General features: G+C 41.0%; 1 protein-coding gene across 2 annotated transcripts in view; it reads left to right on the forward strand.

The window, feature by feature from the left end:
• Nucleotides 1-10,391, forward strand: part of PSMD1 (proteasome 26S subunit, non-ATPase 1) — an 82,493-nt gene extending 72,102 nt beyond the window's left edge. For both annotated transcript variants that reach the window (XM_006050128.4, XM_025278452.3), the window contains 5 exons: nt 795-887; nt 2,812-2,898; nt 3,490-3,636; nt 8,208-8,363; nt 10,188-10,391. In XM_006050128.4, the coding sequence (XP_006050190.1) occupies nt 795-887; nt 2,812-2,898; nt 3,490-3,636; nt 8,208-8,354 (474 nt within the window). In that variant the 3' untranslated portion in view covers nt 8,355-8,363; nt 10,188-10,391. The remainder of the gene's footprint in view (nt 1-794; nt 888-2,811; nt 2,899-3,489; nt 3,637-8,207; nt 8,364-10,187) is intronic.
• The last annotated feature ends 9,341 nt before the right edge of the window (nt 10,392-19,732 follow it).

A 19,732-nucleotide genomic window follows, 5' to 3' on the forward strand; every position in this document is an offset into this window, starting at 1 on the left:
TTTTTTTTTCTTCAGTATAGCTGTATAGCCAATTAATTGTCTTGTAAATGTTTCAGTATTAACTACTTGTATATATATATTGAGCAGTTTGCTCTCTTAGAGCAAGAATCTTTTGGTTTCCCAATCTCTAACATTGTGGTTAAACATACAGTGTAATCTTAGGGACTTCTTCCTCTGGCACACAGTTTTGTGATCTCTATATCCATTCCTTACAATGAAAGTGGGATGGAAAAGACAAGGTTGCTTGTCCTAGTAAATGTCATGCTTATTACCATTCCCTATCAATGCAAATTGGGTAAATAGAGAAAATTTCAGACTAGAGAACTTTAAACCTGGTCACCAAGTAATGCAAAGCCAACTTTTCCATTAGGCTCATGCTAGACTCTGTAGTGTAAGGAAGGGACGTGGAAGTTAGGTGTGCAGATTAGATAATCAGATGATACTACAAAAAAGGTAACAGTTGATCTGATGCTCACACCATGACTGGGACTTAACCCTCTGAAGCAGGGTGCATGGTAAAATGAAAAATGAAAGGGATGCCTGTTCAAAGGCACAGAGCTTCAAGAAAGTATAGGAACCACAGTGGTTCTGTAAAGCACCTCAAAACTAACTCAGTGAAAGAAGACAGATGCCTTTAAGGGAAGTGTGGTAACATAATTGAATAGCTGTGTAATTTAATGTGAATTGAAACTTCTGGCATCCCTTTGCATCTGTATGCTTATTTTGAGTATAGAATCCTTAAACCTTGATTTTGATTATTTTAATAAAGGGGAAGAATTCTCTTATTTCTTCAGATGCCGAAAGTTCAATATAAATCAAACTGTAAACCATCAACATTTGCGTATCCTGCCCCTCTGGAAGTACCAAAAGAAAAAGAAAAGGAAAAGGTAGGTTCTTTGTTACTTTGAGCACCATTTGTACCTATATAGGAGCTGCTTAGTGTTTTACTTGGGTTTGTTTTAAATACTGTTATGTTTTAAAGTAGGTATTTTTAAAGTAATACTTCTTATGGTCAAATCCAGCATTACACAAGAGTATGGAGTGAAAGTCCTTTTCTCTCCTGGTCATCCAGGTCCCGTGTTTCAGGAGTCATAATTTGTGAATCCTCCAAATGTTTTTTCTGCACATGTCAATACTTTTTATACCACAAATCATGTTTTCTACATGCTGTTCTGCATCTTACTGCTTTCATTTTAGCGGTTCTTTTAATGTGTATTGATCTCATTTTTTCCAAAGCTGCAGAGCAAGCTTTGTGTGTATATTGTTTTACCAGTTCCTTGTCTGATAGACATTTAAGGTTATTTCTGATTTATCACTGTTACAGATGAGACTGGTATAGAATTTTTATACATGTGTATTTGTGCACTTGTACAAGAATATCTGTAAGTTAGGATCTTAGATGTGGAATTGCTTGATCAAAAGTAATGCAAATTGTTCATTTTTATGAGTATTAACTGAATTTCCTTTCAAAATGGATATAACCGATTTATAGTCCTCCCAATGAGTATAAAGATATTCAGTTAAACTATGGTAAAATTGAGAGCTGTGCTTGTCCCTGTAGTTTTCGCAGTAAAATTATCTTTTATGACACTTCAGGTTTAGGAAAATGACTTTTTCTCTTAAGAGAATATTCCGTATTAGCCAGTTGATTGTTTGCTGTAAATGTTATGGTTGCTGCTGCTGCTGCTGCTGCTGCTAAATCGCTTCAGTCGTGTCCGACTCTGTGCAACCCATAGACGGCAGCCCACCAGGCTTCCTGTCCCTGGGATTCTCCGTGCAAGAACGCTGGAGTGGGTTGCCATTTCCTTCTCCAGTGCATGAAAGTGAAAAGTGAAAGTGAAGTCGCTCGGTCGTGTCCAACTCTAGCGACCCCATGGACTGCAGCCTACCGGGCTCCTCCATCCATGGAATTTTTTAGGCAAAAGTACTAGAGTGGGGTGCTATTGCCTTCTCCGAATGTTATGGTTAAGTAGGGATAATTATGTAATTGACGAAATTTCCAGGTGGTAGGTGATAGTGTCCTTTGATAATAGCATCTTGTTCATCAGCTGTGTTTCTTATTCATCAGCTGTGTTTCAGGGTGCCCCCCCTACCTTTGAGTCTAAAACAAGGGCAGCTTTACACAATTACTGCCTAGCCTTTCAAGGTCCCTGTTTCACTTCTGGTTTCAGTGAGACCCATCAAGGATGATAATTCCAGGTTAACCACTTAGCCACTGTTGGTTACCATTGTAGGGCATCTAGTCCAGTGAGAGAGCTTTACAACCAGGTTTGGAGAAAATTATTGTTTTCCAGTGCTTTCCCTATCAAGTAAAAAAGGATGCGGCACCCAGATCTCTGTCTCAGAGACTTATCATAGCAAATTAACATCCAAGGTATACTACAGATTTAAATTAAAAAATTTAGAGCTATATTGGACAAAAGCCTCTAGCAAATAAAGATTTACCTGATGACTGTAACAGTAAGTTATCCTTATATTCCCAGATTATTTTGTTCTTTTTGATTCTTTACTACCAGGAAACAACAGCATTGTAGAACGGAATTCTCACTGGGCTTGTGCATTTGTGTGTAAGTGAAACTGTTAGTTGCTCAATTGTTGTGACCTTGTGGAGTGTAGCCTGCCAGGCTCTTCTATTCATGGCATTCTCCAGGCAAGAATACTGGAGTGGGTTGTCATTCTCTTCTCCAGAGGATCTTCCTGACCCAGGGATTGAACCTGGGTCTCCTGCATTGCATGCAGATTCTTGACCCTCTGAAGCACCAGGGAAGCCCATGTAAGTATTACAATAGTTTACTCTGTTCACTCCTCTAGGTTTCCACTGCTGTGTTATCTATAACTGCCAAGGCTAAAAAGAAGGAAAAAGAAAAGGAAAAAAAGGAAGAGGAGAAAATGGAAGTGGTGGGTATAACTTTCTGGTAATATGGGTTGATGTAGCTATCTCTGTCATGGTCCAGATTCTTCCTTAGTTGAACGTTGTTATACCTTGTTCTTGAGTTCTTTAAATAATTATCCTGTTCCAAGCATGGAAACTCATAAAATTTTACTTGAAAGAGACTTTAGAAATTAAACTCATTCATGGGAATAATAGTAGGGTACAAATCAAGAATGAGTTCAAAAAAAAAAAAAGAATGAGTTCTTGGAAGGAATGACAACTAAAATGGGTTTTGAAGGGCAGAGTAGGATTTTCATCAGACAGTGCGGTGATGGTAGGAGAAAGAAAAGCCCTTTCAAGCAAAGGCAACATCATTTATTTAAATATCTCTGCTAATGGAAAAATCTTCTTACCCTTTTCAATTAAGTTAGATATCACTCTCACCCCAAGCAGTTACCATCTCTGTCTTCTGAGTCTGGTATCATTTTGGTTCTATTTCCATTATATCTAATCCTAACTACCTTTTGCACCTGATAGTTGCTCAGTAAATTTATTAAACAATGCTGTAAAACAGAAGTGAACCTTTATGGGACTATATTTTTTTCCCTCCCCCACAGGATGAAGCAGAGAAAAAGGAAGAAAAAGAGAAGAAAAAAGAACCTGAGCCAAACTTCCAGTTATTGGATAACCCAGCCCGAGTTATGCCTGCCCAGCTTAAGGTCCTAAGCATGCTGGAGACCTGTAGATACCAGCCTTTCAAACCAGTAAGTTACCAATGGCCCTTAGTTATGTACCAGTAGGATGTTAATCTATAAGGCAGTGGAATCTTTATAGAGAAGGATAAATTGCCCAAATGTTGGAAACAGCTCTCTAGTACTAATAAATCTCTTAGCAAAAGTGAACATACCCTTCCATTCATAGAGATTTGGATTCTTGAGTTTTGTGTAACCATTCATCTACCAAAGGTTTACATCATAGAGTTACTAATACAGCATAGTGATTAGGACCATGGACTCTGGAGCTGGACATCCTGAGTTTGAATCCTGATTCTACCACTTTCAGCCTGAGTAATCTTAAGCCAAGAACTAATCCTCTCTCCATCATTTTTCACTACTATAAAATAAGAATTATCATCCCTAACTCATGAGAATGTGATTGAACAACGTAATATACGAGCATATACAAGCTTGTATACAAGCATATACAGTTAATACACAAGCACAAGAGTGTTCTGTTTTACAATTAGAAAAGGATCTTCATGCCACTTAATTTATTCTAGAGCAGAAAGTTTCGTGTTAGAAACAAATGCTAATCAGAAATTTGAGCATGGTAATGTCTTTCTTTTTTGGGTTCTTGTATCTTGCAAACTGGAGAACCATTAGTAGATACACTTAGTACATTCAAATCCTGGACCAATCTGAAATGTCATAGATAAGATTTCTAGATTCTTCTGGAAAAGTAAACCCATTCTCATTGGCTTGAAGGTGTTCCCTGCTGGTGGTGACAACTCTTACTCACAATTGTGAGTCAGGGTCTTACCCGACTAGATTATCAGGAAACAAGGGCAGAGGATGGAGGATAGCTGTATTTTAATGGAAGAGCTGGAACTGGATGGAACTGAGTTTATATTGCAGCTCTGCCATGTCTTAGTTGTGTGACTGAGACAGCTCCTTAAATTGCTTCCTGTTTGTTTCCTCATCTAATAATTGGAATGGTGATACTACCTACCACTCAGGAATATTGTTAAGATTAAATAGGTTGTTATGTGTGAAATACCTAAAACAGTATCTATAAGTGGTAAATCCTCAGTCAGTAGCTATTACTTGGTGATGGTGACAAGTCATTTCTGTGGGTAGCAGCAGTCAGGCCAGGAAGGATAGAACAGTTTGAAGGTCTTCTCCCACCTCCTATTAATCTTGCATTACTAGGACCCAATACTACTTGGCCTGTAGTGTTGAATGAATGAATTGTTAGAACCACCAGTGGAGAAGGGAATGGCAACCCACTCCAGTATTCTTGCCTGGAGAATCAATCCCATGGACAGAAGAGAGCCTAGTGGGCTGCAGTCCATGGGGTTGCAAAGAGTCGGACACAACTGAGCGACTTTTACTCACTCACCAGTGGACACATTATATTAGTCACTGTCTAATCTGCAACCCAGCTCACCTAAGTGACATGTTTCTAGAAAATATATTCTAACAGCATGCTTTCGAAACTGCTGTTGCCAGAACAGCTGTATTAGTACACAACCAGTGAACACTTTAAGCGCACACAAGATACCCAGTGATTTTGACAGTTATGAAGAACTAAAGACAGCAAAGTAAATGCTCAGTGTCATGACACCATATGAGGAGGCTGGTTTGCCTCAGCTGGAACTTAAATGATTGTTAAACCTTTGCTCAAATCAGAGGAAATATATTTCCTTTGTCTGTGCCTGGCTGGCTGTTGGTAAGACCCCCAGTCATACACATAGCCCCTCAGCAAAGACTGGGAGACTTATTCCCAGTATTTAAGGATCTTCCTCACTAGTTATTAGCTGTCCAGTCAGATAACTGAGAGATTTCAGTGGTCACATACAATAAAAATACTTTCTAGAAAAGTCACAAAACATAACATTTTTTTTTAATGGGCAAAGGATTTGAATAGGCATTTCTCCAAAAAGATTTACAAATGGCCAAAAGCACATGAAGACTCTCAACGTCATTCATCGTAAGGGAAATGTAAATCAAAACCACAAGGAGATGCTTCAGCATACCTACTAATATACCTGTAATCAAAAAGACAGACAGTAAATTTTAGATTAAAGTTAGCAAGGATGTGGGGAGATTGGAACCCTCAGATGGCACTGGTGTAGGAGTGTACAATGTTGTTGCAGCCTCTATGGAAACCAATTTGACAGTTCCTTGAAAAATTAAATGTGGGCATATCATATGACCCAGCAATTCCACTCCTTGGTATATGCCCAAGAGAATGAAAACCATGTCCACACAAACACTTGTGCACTGATGTTTATATCAGCTTTACACATAATAGCCAAAAGGTGTAAATAACTCAGATGTCCATGAAGTGGTGGGTGAATAAATAAAAATGATATGCACAATGGAATTTTATTTAGCCAAAAGAAATGACATAGTGATATATACCGCACCATGTTTGAACCTAAAAACATTATCCTACGTGACAAAAGCCAGACACAAAAGACCACATGTTGTATGATTCTGTTTATTTGAGATGTCCAAAACAGACGAATCCATAGAAACAGAAGTTGTTTTAATGGTTGCAAGGGCTGGAAGTAGGGGAAAATGAAGACTGGCTGCTAATAGATGCAGAATTTCTTTTAGATTAAACATTCATCAGAATGTGCTCTTGAATTAGATAGTGGAGGTGGTTGCATGACTCTGTGAATATACTTATAAAAAACACTGAATTGTATACTTAAAAGAGTTAATTTTTATTATGTGAATTATATCTCAATTTTGGAAAAAAGACTGTCTCTGTGTGTTTGTGGTGAAGAAAAGAGTGCCCCCTGATTCATCTCCTCTAGTACCCTGCTGGCAGGGTCATCAGGTCCTTCCTCAGACATTGCGTTTAATCTTGAAAATGGGTTGCATTCCTACTGTTTCCTGTCCATCTTAAAAGACGCCTTACAGAGAGTGTGGAGCTTTTGGCAGCAGGAAGTGTCCCATTGCCTCTGTCTTCAGTTGTCACTAGCCTTCTCAGAAAACAGACTGTCGTGTATCTTATTTTCTGATTAGAGAATGTGTGAACTCTCTAACATATAAGGCATTAATAAATCTAAACCATGTAGGTATAAAAAGCTCTTCCTATATGTTGGTTATACTGCAGGATTTGGGCTGGAGGATTCCAGTTAAGCACGAAATAGTACTGTTACAACCTAGAGCCATTGTTTCCAAAATGCAGGAAGTCCTCTGCTGACTCTCCATTAGTCCTTTAGAGGTTCATACACACTTTTAGACCATGGAGTATTAAGATAGTGGCCAAGTAACTCTGTTCTTGGGTGAATATTGGTAGTAAAGTCAGGGACCATTCATAAAATGGTTTTTTTCAAGAAAACTTTTTTAGGAAAAGGGTTATAGATTAATATGTATGGATATGTGTGTATTGAGACAGGGGAAGTAGTTTAGAAATGCAGGCACACCAGTTTTATAGCGTGGCAGAGCAGGGTTCTGATGGGAAAATTAGATTAGGTTGAACCGCAGAGATGCTTATACATATGTGAATCATTTGACTAATGTGCTTGGGCTTCTTTTCCTTCCCAGTAATGTGCTTTGGTAGAAATGTGTTTTTTCCAGATGTGCCCTCCACTGTTGACTGATTTAATTAGAGCAGCTTTCCATTTCCTTTGACACAGGCAAACAAATAGAATAAGATTGGTACACCAGAGATGGGCGAACAGTTTGGCGCTTGAATTTACCTTTTGCTAATATGTTTGGGAGAGGGCTTAATAGAATTGCTTCTACATTCGACTTCCCTTTTATTTCCCATCTAGTTTTTCACTGTCTTGCATCACAATGATTTGTAGATTAAAATGAAAAACACTCAGATATTTGTGATATTTATATTGTTCTGTCATTCTAAAATTTCTGGAGAAAAATACTCTTTTCATTTATAAATTGTCTTTTGTGTCCAAAATGATGCTTTTCACACACATGATAAAAGGATCTATTAGATTGTGTGTCTTAAACTTTAGCATGCGTAAAAATCACCTGAGGATCTTGTTAAACACAGATTCAGAATTCTAAAGTAGGGCTAAGTTTTCTGCATTTCTAACAAGCTCTGACATGATAATGATGCTACTGGCCCAGGACCACATGTTAAGTAGCACGGCATTAGAGTGCCTCGTTGGATAGTAAACATTTTCCCTGCAGTCCAGCTAAGGCTAGTACAGTACTTGGTAATGCTTCTTAAATCGGGATGCATCATCCAAACAGAGCAACGCCGCGTGTTCCACCCTCCAGAGCCATTGGGTTAAATTTGAAGATACTCCTATAGCCGACAGTTATCTTTATCCTTTGTTGTGTACACTGGCAGTGCTGTCCACATTCAGTCCTCAGACTAACCTGAAGGAATAGATGAGGAAGATATTATTAGCCCCATCTTACAGTTGAAAAGTTAAGTTACTGGTGTAGCCTCACACAGGGACAAATGTCAAGTTTCCTGACTGTCATCTAGGAGAGTGTAGTTCCAGTTTTCTACTTCCAAATCATTCTCGTTCTCTTGGGGTACCATTTAACAAGTATGCACTCAAGATTGTGGAGCATTCTGGAAATATGAGTGGAGCTTGAGCATCTTCATTCCTTGCTCTGTTTAATAGCTGTCCATTGGAGGCATCATCATTCTGAAGGATACCAGTGAAGACATTGAAGAGCTGGTGGAACCCGTGGCAGCTCATGGCCCAAAAATCGAGGAGGAAGAACAAGAGCCAGAACCTCCAGAACCATTTGAGTATATTGATGACTAAGGACCAGAGGTGCGTGTGGAGCAAAACTGTGTACCGTGAGAAGTCTCTCTGTCGATTCTTCACAAATGTTTTTACAAGGACGTGATCTCACTTTCCCCTTCTGTTCTTAATCCCTATTTATGTAAATGACATTAAAACTTCTCTTTATTTGACCTCTTCCTGAATATGTAACCACCAATTCCTTTTTCTTTTTTTCTTGAGTCTCTCTCCTAGTCTAGTGTTCTGCCAGCTCTATTCAAAGTGGCTGATCTGCAAACTGTTTTCATAGGTCCCTGAGGAAGGGGCTTGCTCCAGAATGTAACTCAGTGCTTCGCTCATCAAAAAGCCTTGCTATTCCCTAACCCCCCCAAAAATAACTGAACTGTCTGTCTATTCAGTAATGGAGTTGATTTCCATTCTGATGTAAGCTCCTTCTTGTGGATCAGTTATAGTTTGTGGACTGGCATTGCTCTGTAGATTACACTTTGAGTAGCACAAGTCTGAATTTCTCATGATTCTTCTCTCTTTCCTTTGGTAATACTTCTGGCTCTAAAAGCCTTACAATTCATTTATTCAGTGAAGCTACTGAACATCTAATATGTATAAGACAATAGTGCTTATTGGTACTTGTGGTCAGTTAGACTGTAAACAAAGCTTTGTCCAGTTGAAAAAGATAATTATTATGCTAGTTTCCTAATGAAGGGGATTTTTAGGTGCAAAAGATTGCAATTTCACAAAATTATCATCTCTTCCTCTATTTCTTTTTCAAATGGGTGTTACATATTTGAAGATGCAATTCCCTGGTGGCTCAGAAGATAAAAAATCCACCTGCAGTGCAGAAGACCTGGGTTCAGTCCCTGGGTTGGGAAGATCCCCTGGAGGAGGGCATGGCAACACACTCCAGTGTTCTTGCCTGGAGAATTGCCATGGGCAGAGGAGCCTGGAGGGCTACAGTTCATGGGGTCGCAAAGAGTCGGACACCACTGAGCAACTAAGCACAAACTGTATAATCAAGGTTCTCTAATCCCACCGTAGGACAAATAGGTTATAAAACAAACATGAATTGTACTCTTCAAAGAAGATAATAGTATCGTTATGACAAAGGAAAAATACATTTTAAATGTCATGTTGCAGATCTAGCTCCATAAGTAACAATTAAAGCTTTCTCAGATAAATAATTAAGGCGGAAACCCTGCTCTTAGTAGCAACATATAGTCAGACCCCCAAGAGACAATTTTCAGATTTATAATTTCCATTCCTGCTTTTGAAAATTACCTTTCAGCTCTTGATGGTTTCCTAAGCTTTACCCAACCAGCACACAGCAGTATTAATACCCTGAGCTCTCAGTTTGTGTGCAGAACTGAGCTCACATTAGCCCCTGGCAGCCTTTCACAATCCCTTACTGAAAACCTCCCAATTAAGTCTTTCAGGGCCGTGAACTACCAGATGGCGTAGAAGTTTTCAGTTGAAAATTGGATTCTTGTTAGTTTTTAAAAGGGCAAAACATTCAGTCCAATAAGAATCTGAAACCCATAGTCTGTCTTAGTACAAACTGGCATATTGGGACTGTATCAGCAGGGTTAGGAGCTTGTTTTTTTTGTTTATTTTGTTATGTCTTGGCTGCACCAGGCCACATGCACGATCCTAGTTCCCAGACCAGGGATCAAATTTGTGCCCCTTGTGGTGGAGGTGTGACGTCTTAACCACTGGCGCGCCAGGAAAGTCCCTAGGGGCTAGTTTTAAAGTTCAACATCTAGTGTCTTTGGGGCGATGGGGGGCGGGGGGTGGTTTGTTGTTGTTGGTTTTTAATGTTTTAAGAGTAACCCTAGCTTCTCCCTCTCCCCACTACCCCAGGATCTTATTGCTCACCTGAAGAAGATTGTCCAGGCTCATATTGGAAATGCCTGTGAGGAAATTTATGCTGAGACCTGCTATTCACTGCATGTATCATTGCCTCTGTGCTGACCTTGTCTGCAAGTCTTTGGTTGAAGAGATGGTATATGACTAGTGTTCTCTTTCACACAACTTGGTTTTCAAATAAATATATTAAGATCTTCAGATGGACAAGGACTTCTTGTTTATTTTTCAGACTGGATTGTAAATAAATGGATTGAATACTATTCTCCCCACCATGAAACCCCTAAACCCAAAGAGCTGAATCTGATTCCTGGGGTGAATAGGCATGACTTTAATATCAGTGAAGGAGTTAAACTATTTTATGAATTATTTGAAAAATAATGGGAAAAAAATAAGAAACACAACCACCCTTGTTTATTCAGTTCAGTTCATTTTAGTCGCTCAGTCATGTCCGACTCTTCACAACCCCATGGACCACAGCACACCAGGCTTCCCTATCCAACACCAACTCCCGGAGTTTATTCAAACTCATGTCCATTGAGTCGGTGATGCCATCCAACCATCTCATCCTCTGTCGTCCCCTTCTCCTCCTGCCTTCAATCTTTCCCAGCATCAGGGTCTTTTCAAATGAGTCAGCTCTTTGCATCAGGTAGCCAAAGTATTGGAGTTTCAGCTTCAGCATCAGTCCTTCCAATGAGCACCCAGGACTCATCTCCTTTAGGATGGACTGGTTGGATCTCCTTGCAGTCCAAGCGACTCTCAAGAGTCTTCTCCAACACCACAGTTCAAAAGCATCAATTCTTCAGCACTCAGCCTTCTTCACAGTCCAACTCTCACATCCATACATGACTACTGGAAAAACCATAGTCTTGACAAGATGGACCTTTGTTGGCAAAGTAATGTCTCTGCTTTTTAATATGCTGTCTAGGATGGTCATAGCTTTTCTTCCAGAGGCAAGCACCTCTTGGCTGCAGTCACCATCTGCAGTGATTTTGGAGCCCAAGAAAATAAAGTCAGCTACTGTTTTCCACTGTTTCCCCATCCATTTGCCATGAAGTGATGGGACCAGATGCCATGATCTTAGTTTTCTGAATGTTGAACTTTAAGACAACTTTTTTACTCTCTTTCATTTTCATCAAGAGCCTCTTTAGTTCTTCACTTTCTGCCATAAGGGTGGTGTCATCTGCATATCTGAGGTTATTGATATTTCTCCCTACAATCTTGATTCCAGTTTGGGCTTCATCCAGCCCAGCGTTTCTCATGATGTACTCTGCATATAAGTTAAATAAACAGGGTGACAATATACAGCCTTGACGTACTCCTTTTCCTATTTGGAACCAGTCTGTTGTTCCATGTCCAGTTCTAACTGTTGCTTCTTGACCTGCATATAGGTTTCTCAAGAGGCAGGTCAGGTGGTCTGGTATTGCCATCTCTTGAAGAATTTTCCACAGTTACTGTGATCCACACAGTCAAAGGCTTTGGCATAGTCAATAAAGCAGAAATAGATGTTTTTATAGAACGCTTTTTCAATGATCCGGCGGATGTTGGCACTTTTATCTCTGGTTCCTCTGCCTTTTCTAAAACCAGCTTGAACATCTGGAAGTTCACAGTTCACGTAACACTGAAGCCTGGCTTGGAGAATTTTGAGCATTACTTTACTAGTGTGTGAGATGAGTGCAAATTGTGCGGTTATTTGAGCATTCTTTGGCATTACCTTTCTTTGGGACTGGAATGAAAACTGACCTTTTCCAGTCCTGTGGCCACTGCTGAGTTTTCCAAATTTGCTGGCATATTGAGTGCAGCACTTTCACAGCATCGTCTTTTAGGATTTGAAATAGCTCAACTGGAATTCCATCACCTCCACTAACTTTGTTCGTAGTGATGCTTCCTAAAGCCCACCTTCACGTTCCAGGATGTCTGTCTCTAGGTGAGTGATCACACCATCGTGATTATCTGGGTCGTGAAGATCTTTTTTGTACAGTTCTTCTGTGTATTCTCGCCAACTCTTCTTAATATATTCTGCTTCTGTTAGGTCCATACCATTTCTGTCCTTTATTGAGCCCATCTTTGCATGAAATGTTCCCTTGGTATCTCTAATTTTCTTGAAGAGATCTCTAATCTTTCCCATTCTGTTGTTTTCCTCTATTTGCATTGATTGCTGAGGAAGGCTTTCTTATCTCTCCTTGCTATTCTTTGGAACTCTGCATTCAAATGGGTATCAGATCAGATCAGTCACTCAGTTGTGTCCAACTCTTTGCGACCCCATGAATCGCAGCACGCCAGTCCTCCCTGTCCATCACCAACTCCTGGAGTTCACTGAGACTCACGTCCATCGAGTCAGTGATGCCATCCAGCCATCTCATCCTCTGTCGTCCCCTTCTCCTCCTGCCCCCAATCCCTCCCAGCATCAGAATCTTTTCCAATGAGTCAACTCTTTGCATGAGGTGGCCAAAGTACTGGAGTTTCAGCTTTAGCATCATTCCTTCCAAAGAACACCCAGGGCTGATCTCCTTCAGAATGGACTGGTTGGATCTCCTTGCAGTCCAAGGGACTCTCAAGAGTCTTCTCCAACACCACAGTTCAAAAGCATCAATTCTTCAGCACTCAGCCTTCTTCACAGTCCAACTCACATCCATACATGACCACAGGAAAAAACATAGCCTTGACTAGACAAACCTTCGTTGGCAAAGTAATGTCTCTGCTTTTGAATATGCTATCTAGGTTGGTCATAACTTTCCTTCCAAGGAGTAGCGTCTTTTAATTTCATGGCTGCAGTCACCAACTGTAGTGATTTTGGAGCCCAGAAAAATAAAGTCTGGCACTGTTTCCACTGTTTCCCCATCTATTTCCCATGAAGTGATGGGAGTGGATGCCATGATCTTCGTTTTCTGAATGTTGAGCTTTAAGCCAACTTTTTCACTCTCCACTTTCACTTTCATCAAGAGGCTTTTGAGTTCCTCTTCACTTTCTGCCATAAGGGTGGTGTCATCTGCATATCTGAGGTTATTGATATTTCTCCCGGCAATCTTAATTCCAGCTTGTGTTTCTTCCAGTCCAGCGTTTCTCATGATGTACTCTACATATAAGTTAAATAAACAGGGTGACAATATACAGCCTTGACGAACTCCTTTTCCTATTTGGAACCAGTCTGTTGTTCCATGTCCAGCTCTAACTGTTGCTTCCTGACCTGCATGCAAATTTCTCAAGAGGATATCTTTCCTTTTCTCCTTTGCTTTTTGCTTATCTTTGTTTCACAGCTATTTGTAAGACCTCATCAGACAGCCATTTTGCTTTTTTGCATTTCTTTTTCTTGGGGATGGTCTTGATCCCTGTCTCCTGTACAATGTCACGAACCTCCATCCATAGTTCACAGGCACTCTTTGTCTATCAGATCTAGTCCCTTAAATCTATTTCTCACTTTCACTGTATAATCGTAAGGGATTTGATTTAGGTCATACCTGAATGGTCTAGTGGTTTACCCTGCTTTCTTCAGTTTAAATCTGAAATTGGCAATAAGGAGTTCATGATCTGAGCCACAGTCAGCTCCCGGTCTTGTTTTTGCTGAGTGTATAGAGCTTCTCCATCTTTGGTTGCAAAGAATATAATCAGTCTGATTTCAGTGTTGGCCATCTGTTGATGTCCATGTGTAGAGTCTTCTCTTGAGTTGTTGGAAGAGGGTGTTTGCTATGACTAGTGCATTCTCTTGGCAAAACTCTATTAGGCTTTGCCCTGCTTTGTTCTGTACTCTAAGGCCAAATTTGCCTGTTACTCCAGGTGTTTCTTGACTTCCTACTTTTGCATTCCAGTCCCATATAATGAAAAGGACATCTTTTTTGGGTGTTAGTTTTAAAAGGTCTTGTAGGTCTTCAAAGAACCATTCAGCTTCTTCAGCATTACTGGTAGGGGCATAGACTTGGGTTTACTGTGATATTGAATGGTTTGCCTTGGAGACGGAGATCATTCTGTCATTTCTGAGATTGCATCCAAGTACTGCATTTCGGACTCTTTGGTTGACCATGATGGCTACTCCATTTCTTCTGAGGGATTCCTGCCCACAGTAGTAGATATAAGGGTCATCTGAGTTAAATTCACCCATTCAGTTCCATTTTAGTCTCTGATTCCTAGAATGTCGACGTTCACTCTTGCCATCTCCTGTTTGACCACTTCCAATTTGCCTTGATTCATGGACCTAACATTCCAGGTTCCTATGCAATATTGCTCTTTACAACATTGGACCTTGCTTCTGTCACCAGTCACATCCACAACTGGGTGTTGCTTTTGCTTTGGCTCCATCTCTTCATTCTTTCTGGAGTTATTTCTCCACTGATCTCCAGTAGCATATTGCGTAGCTACCAACCTGGGGAGTTCATCTTTCAGTGTCCTATCTTTTTGCCTTTTCATACTGTTCATGGGAGTTCTCAAGGCAAGAATACTGAAGTGGTTTGCTATTGCCTTCTCCAGTAAGACGGTAGGCGCTGAGAGAGGGTATCAGAGGGAAGACAGACTGAAACCACAATCACAGAAAACTAACCAGTCTAATGACATGGACCACAGCCTTGTCTAACTCAATGAAATGAAGCCATGCCGTGTAGGGCCACCCAAGATGGACGGGGCTTGGTGGAGAGTTCTGACAAAATGTGGTCCACTGGAGAAGGGAATGGCAAACCACTTCAGTATTCTTGCCTTGAGAACCCTTGTTTATTACTCCAAGAATTCTCTGCATTTTTATTAATGGAATTGAGGGTGTAGAGTGCTGTTCAGTTACTGAGGAAGTCCCTTTAATGATCCAAGGGAAATGAAGTCTACTTAGGCACCTCAGAAGCTTTTTTTTTTTAAATAAGCTTTACTTCTTGGTTCCTTCTTGGTTCCTGCTTTTGACCCTGTTATGGACAATAGGTATAAATTTATTTAACCACAAGACCTAATTGTGTACCCTTTTTTCCTTCTTTTCTAACTTTTTTCACGTTTCCTTTTTAAATTGAGATATAATTTAAATGTAATAAAAAAAAATGCAGACATTTGGTTCTGTAGGGTTTTTTTGTGCCTTGGCCTTCAATCATTAAAGTAGGTAGTTTCCAACATTTATACATAAATGATTCTTTACTCCAGCGTTGATTTTTTCACTTTGTGATTTAAGCCTCCTGCATCTAAGGAAAAGAAAATTAATCTTAGAGGAAACTAACTCCTGGATAGATCAGCAGTGTCCATTCATCCATCACAGCTTTACTGTTAGGTCTAGGTCTAAAGATTATTGATCCCAAAGGATGGCTGCACTCACTGGTTAATTTCATTGTTTCCCCTCCTTTGTAAATTCCTTGTTTCCTCAATATCAGATGATTTCTATAAAAGAGATTATCTCATTTCCTAGCCTCTCATTAGCTATATCCTTCCTCTTCAAGCTCTTAACATTGCTTGCATTTCAGACAGTTATCACTACCATTTCCCATAATATATGAAATGTTTAAAAAAAACAGAAGTCTCTCAGTGATGTCACTGTCCAAAATTGAGTAGTCTGGGAAAAGTGGTACATTCACTGGTCTCTGGCCAAAGTTAATAAATTCTTTCTAAAATAGTGGGTTGCTCCCTGAAGGAGCAGTCAGCACCAGTTCCTGGTAAGCAGTGCCATTTAGAATTTGTTATCTTGGTCTTAAATCTTAAGGTTACAACTTTTAAAAATGCAAGCTGTTGAGATAAAACGTTTATTTGAGTCAGACTGTGATGGGATGGTATCTCTTTTCCTGATTTTTTCCCTCTAGATTTCCTAAGATACTCATAGCATTGAGATAACCAAGGTGCAGAGAAATCTAAAGTGAAATAGAATAGAGTGAAACAAGGTCCTTTATGGAGATGGACAGGAGCTACAATTGACACATTCAATAGAAGAAACAGAAGCGAGAGTGGCAGTGGTTACTCAGGTGGTGGTCGTATGGACGCTGATTCATACGATTCAGAGTTGAAGGCAAGGGGGTGCCTCACAGGCACCAAAAACCATGTAAGCAAAGCACGTCCAGCCTCTTCTCCCCCTTGAGGGGCATGGGAACCCCTCCATCTAGTGATCTAACCAGATACCCAGAAAGGCTTCACCCTTGACTCACGTTTACCCTCTCAAACATCTCTCCACTTCACCGACCCTCCTTCCCCACTCTTCACTACCCATGGTTCAAGTACTTACCTGTCCTTCTGCCTCCAGACTTGCCCAGTATTGCCCCTGCGGTCTTCATTTACTGGCTCCACATTTGTCTTGCTTACCGTTAAAACCCTAGCACACAATGTGTGATCATATATCCTTGGACTCTAATTGTTAGAATGGTGAGAGCTACAACTGAGCACTAAGAACAACTGGGACAGAACCCCTGAGCACAGGGAGGAGATTAATTCAAACGTCTCTCGTGTATCTCCTGCAGTGACTAAACTACTAAGAACTGCTTTTCAGGTGGTTTTACTTGAAGAACCTTGGCTTTTCTTTATGTGTACATGTAAGATAATGTGTCTGCAGTCCCTAACTGGCATGAGATGATGATAAGTGAACTTGGGCCAAGAAGTTTTCGTGACTTTGTCTCAGTCCCCTCCCCAACATCCTTATTATCCTCATCATAAATGAGATGACACTTCAGCTTTTCACAGAAAATCCCTTAGAAGGTCCTAAGCTCAACTGTTTGTAGCACTCAAGTTGTTTTTTTTTTTCCACCCTCTCATTTTTCACAGTGAAGAGCTGGAAGGGAGGGCCCGATCCAAAGCAAACTGCGTAATGGGAAGACGGTAGACCCTGACTTCAGACTTTGGTTCACATCCAGATCTTGTCCCTTAATGGTTTCTTCATCTGTACAGAGGAAATAATGTTTACCTCAAGGTTGTGGGGATTAGATGATAATGGTTAATTATTAAGTGCTTGCTACATGCTAGATATCAAGAAATCACATATATTGACTTATGCTTCAGAGCCACCTTGTGAGGTAGATGCTATTATGTTGAGATAATCTATCTAGGTTAAAGAACCTAGCACTAAGCAGGTATTCACTAATTTTTAGCTGAGTCAGAATGGTGTGGTCTACCCCTCATTTTACACATGAAGACACTCAAAAGAGTGAAGTCGACATCAAGCACCATTTTTACAGTTGTGTCTCCAGTTCATCTTTCCACGAAGCAGGTCTCTGGCCTATTTGTTTTATGAGCTTATTTGATCCAAAGGCAGCAGACCTCCTAGTAGCCATTTCTCTGCTCGTTCTACATTCATACTCTGCTCCAAGTCTGTGTCTTCTTCCATTCTCCTAAACCAGTGTGGCTTTTAAGAAAGAAATTGTCAACAAAAGCATTATTTCCAGATACCCGTTGCCTCTACGTCATGGCCCACTGCTGACGGGCATTTCCCATCTGTTTGCTGGGATCTGGGCAGTCCTTTCTTTGGTGGTGCATGTGTTCAGTGATTGTAAAGTCAGCGAGTTATTTATTTATAATAAAATTGCATCCAGCAGATAATTACCTTCAAAGATCTTGGGCATTACACAGAGCTGGGACTTGGCAAGTGGTTGGACAGAGAGAAAGAGTTTCCCACCAAGCCATGTTCCCATGACCTGGTGTGAGCAGCCTCTGACTCATGCCGTGATCTTCTCTCAGAAGCCCTGGTTTATGTTCTAAAGATTTAGGAGGTTTACATGCATCCCAGGCTCTCTGCTTATGCTGGGTATGAACCAACCCCTCCAAAACAAGGAATAAACATATTCCTTCCTTTGTTCTTGGATCAGAAGCCTGGTGGAGTTCCTCACTTACACCTCACCGCTAGCCCCAGTAATCAGTCTCTCCTCTGAGCAGCTCCCAGGCACGTATGACACATAGTTGGCAGGCGATTCGTTGTTCTTGAGTGATTTCCTGTGTGTATGGGATTTTTACTGCCCAGCCAGCTTATAAATAAGCTCTTTAAGGGCAAGTTCCAACATATCTCCCAAAGTCCCTGTCACAGTGTTTGAGACAGCATGCCTACCGGCTTCAGACTAAACAAGTGGTTGTCTGAGGAGACTTTACAAATAACTGAGGAAAGAAGAGAAGCGAAAGGCAAGGGAGAAGGAAAGATATACCCAACTGAATGCAGAGTTCCAGAGAATAGTAAGGAGAGATGAGAAGGCTTCTTAAATGATCAGTGCAAAGAAACAGAGGAAAACAATAGCTTCTGTGTGCTAGGCACTCTGTTCAGCACATTATTTTACTCAGATGACCATTTTCAACCCTTAATATTCTAAATGTTACCATCCCCGTTTTACAAAAAAATGAGACTTCTAGAGGATGAGGGTATCTAGCAAGTCATGAGAATAGGATTCAAACCCAGGTCTGTCTGACTACAAAACCTGTATCTTTTGGGTTTGCTTTTGCTTATTTATTTGCTTTTGCTCATTACTCTTGAGAGTCCCTTACCTGCACAGAGATCAAACCAGTCAATCCTAAAGGAAATCAACCCTGAATATTCATTGGAAGGACTGATGCTGAAGCTGAAGCTCCAATACTTTGGCCGCCTGATGTAGAGCCAACTCATTGAAAAAGACCCTGATGCTGGGAAAGAGTGAGGACAGGAAGAGAAAGGGACGACAGAGGATGAGATGGTTGGATGGCATCACCAACTCGATGGACATGAGTCTGAGTAAGCTCCAGGAGTTGGTGATGGACAGGGAAGCCTGGCGTGCTGCAGTCCATGGGGTCTCAAAGAGTCAGAGACAAGTTAGCGACTGAACAACAATTGCTTATTTTAGCCACTATGGCAGTGGCTAAACTCAATTCAAGTCCAACTCAGAAATCACTTTAGCCGGCACTCAGGTGATCCTGATAAAGGTGATCCTGAGACCACACTGAGAAACACTCCTACACAAAGGGGCCTCCAGAGCTGGGTCCCCTTGCTGTTTAGATGGGGTGCGGACACAGGGCTAGTCAGGACTCCAGAACCCCTCCAACCACACAGCCATCTGCAAAACCCTCCTTAGAGGACAGATATCTCTAGAGGCAAGGCAGGACACACCTGGAGGCAGAGTTACTCCCCAAAGGAAAGGCCCCCAGAACCCAAATTGGCAGACCAAGTGGCAGAAAGTGGGAGTGCTGTCCTGCTGGGGCCGCTTGGACCAGTCTCGCTTGTAATACATGTGATACATGGCACCAGGCTTGTTGGCTCCCTACCATCTCCAGAATACCCTACCTTCACCTTGGCGACTGCTGCTCACCAGCAAAATGAACTTTGGATTTGTCTAACAGAATATTCGGAGAAGGCAATGGCACCCCACTCCAGTACTCTTGCCTGGGAAATCCCATGGACGGAAGAGCCTGGTAGGCTGCAGTCCATGGGGTCGCTAAGAGTCAGACACGACTGAGCGACTTCACTTTCACTTTTCACTTTCATGCATTGGAGAAGGAAATGGCAACCCACTCCAGTGTTCTTGCCTGGAGAATCCCAGGGACAGAGGAGCCTGGTGGGCTGCCGTCTATGGGGTCGCACAGAGTCGGACACGACTGATGCGACTTAGCAGCAGCACCAGCAGCAACAGCATATTTAAAGAGATACTATG

This window comes from Bubalus bubalis, chromosome 2 (genome assembly GCF_019923935.1).
Source record: "Bubalus bubalis isolate 160015118507 breed Murrah chromosome 2, NDDB_SH_1, whole genome shotgun sequence".
Taxonomy (NCBI): Eukaryota; Metazoa; Chordata; class Mammalia; order Artiodactyla; family Bovidae; genus Bubalus; species Bubalus bubalis.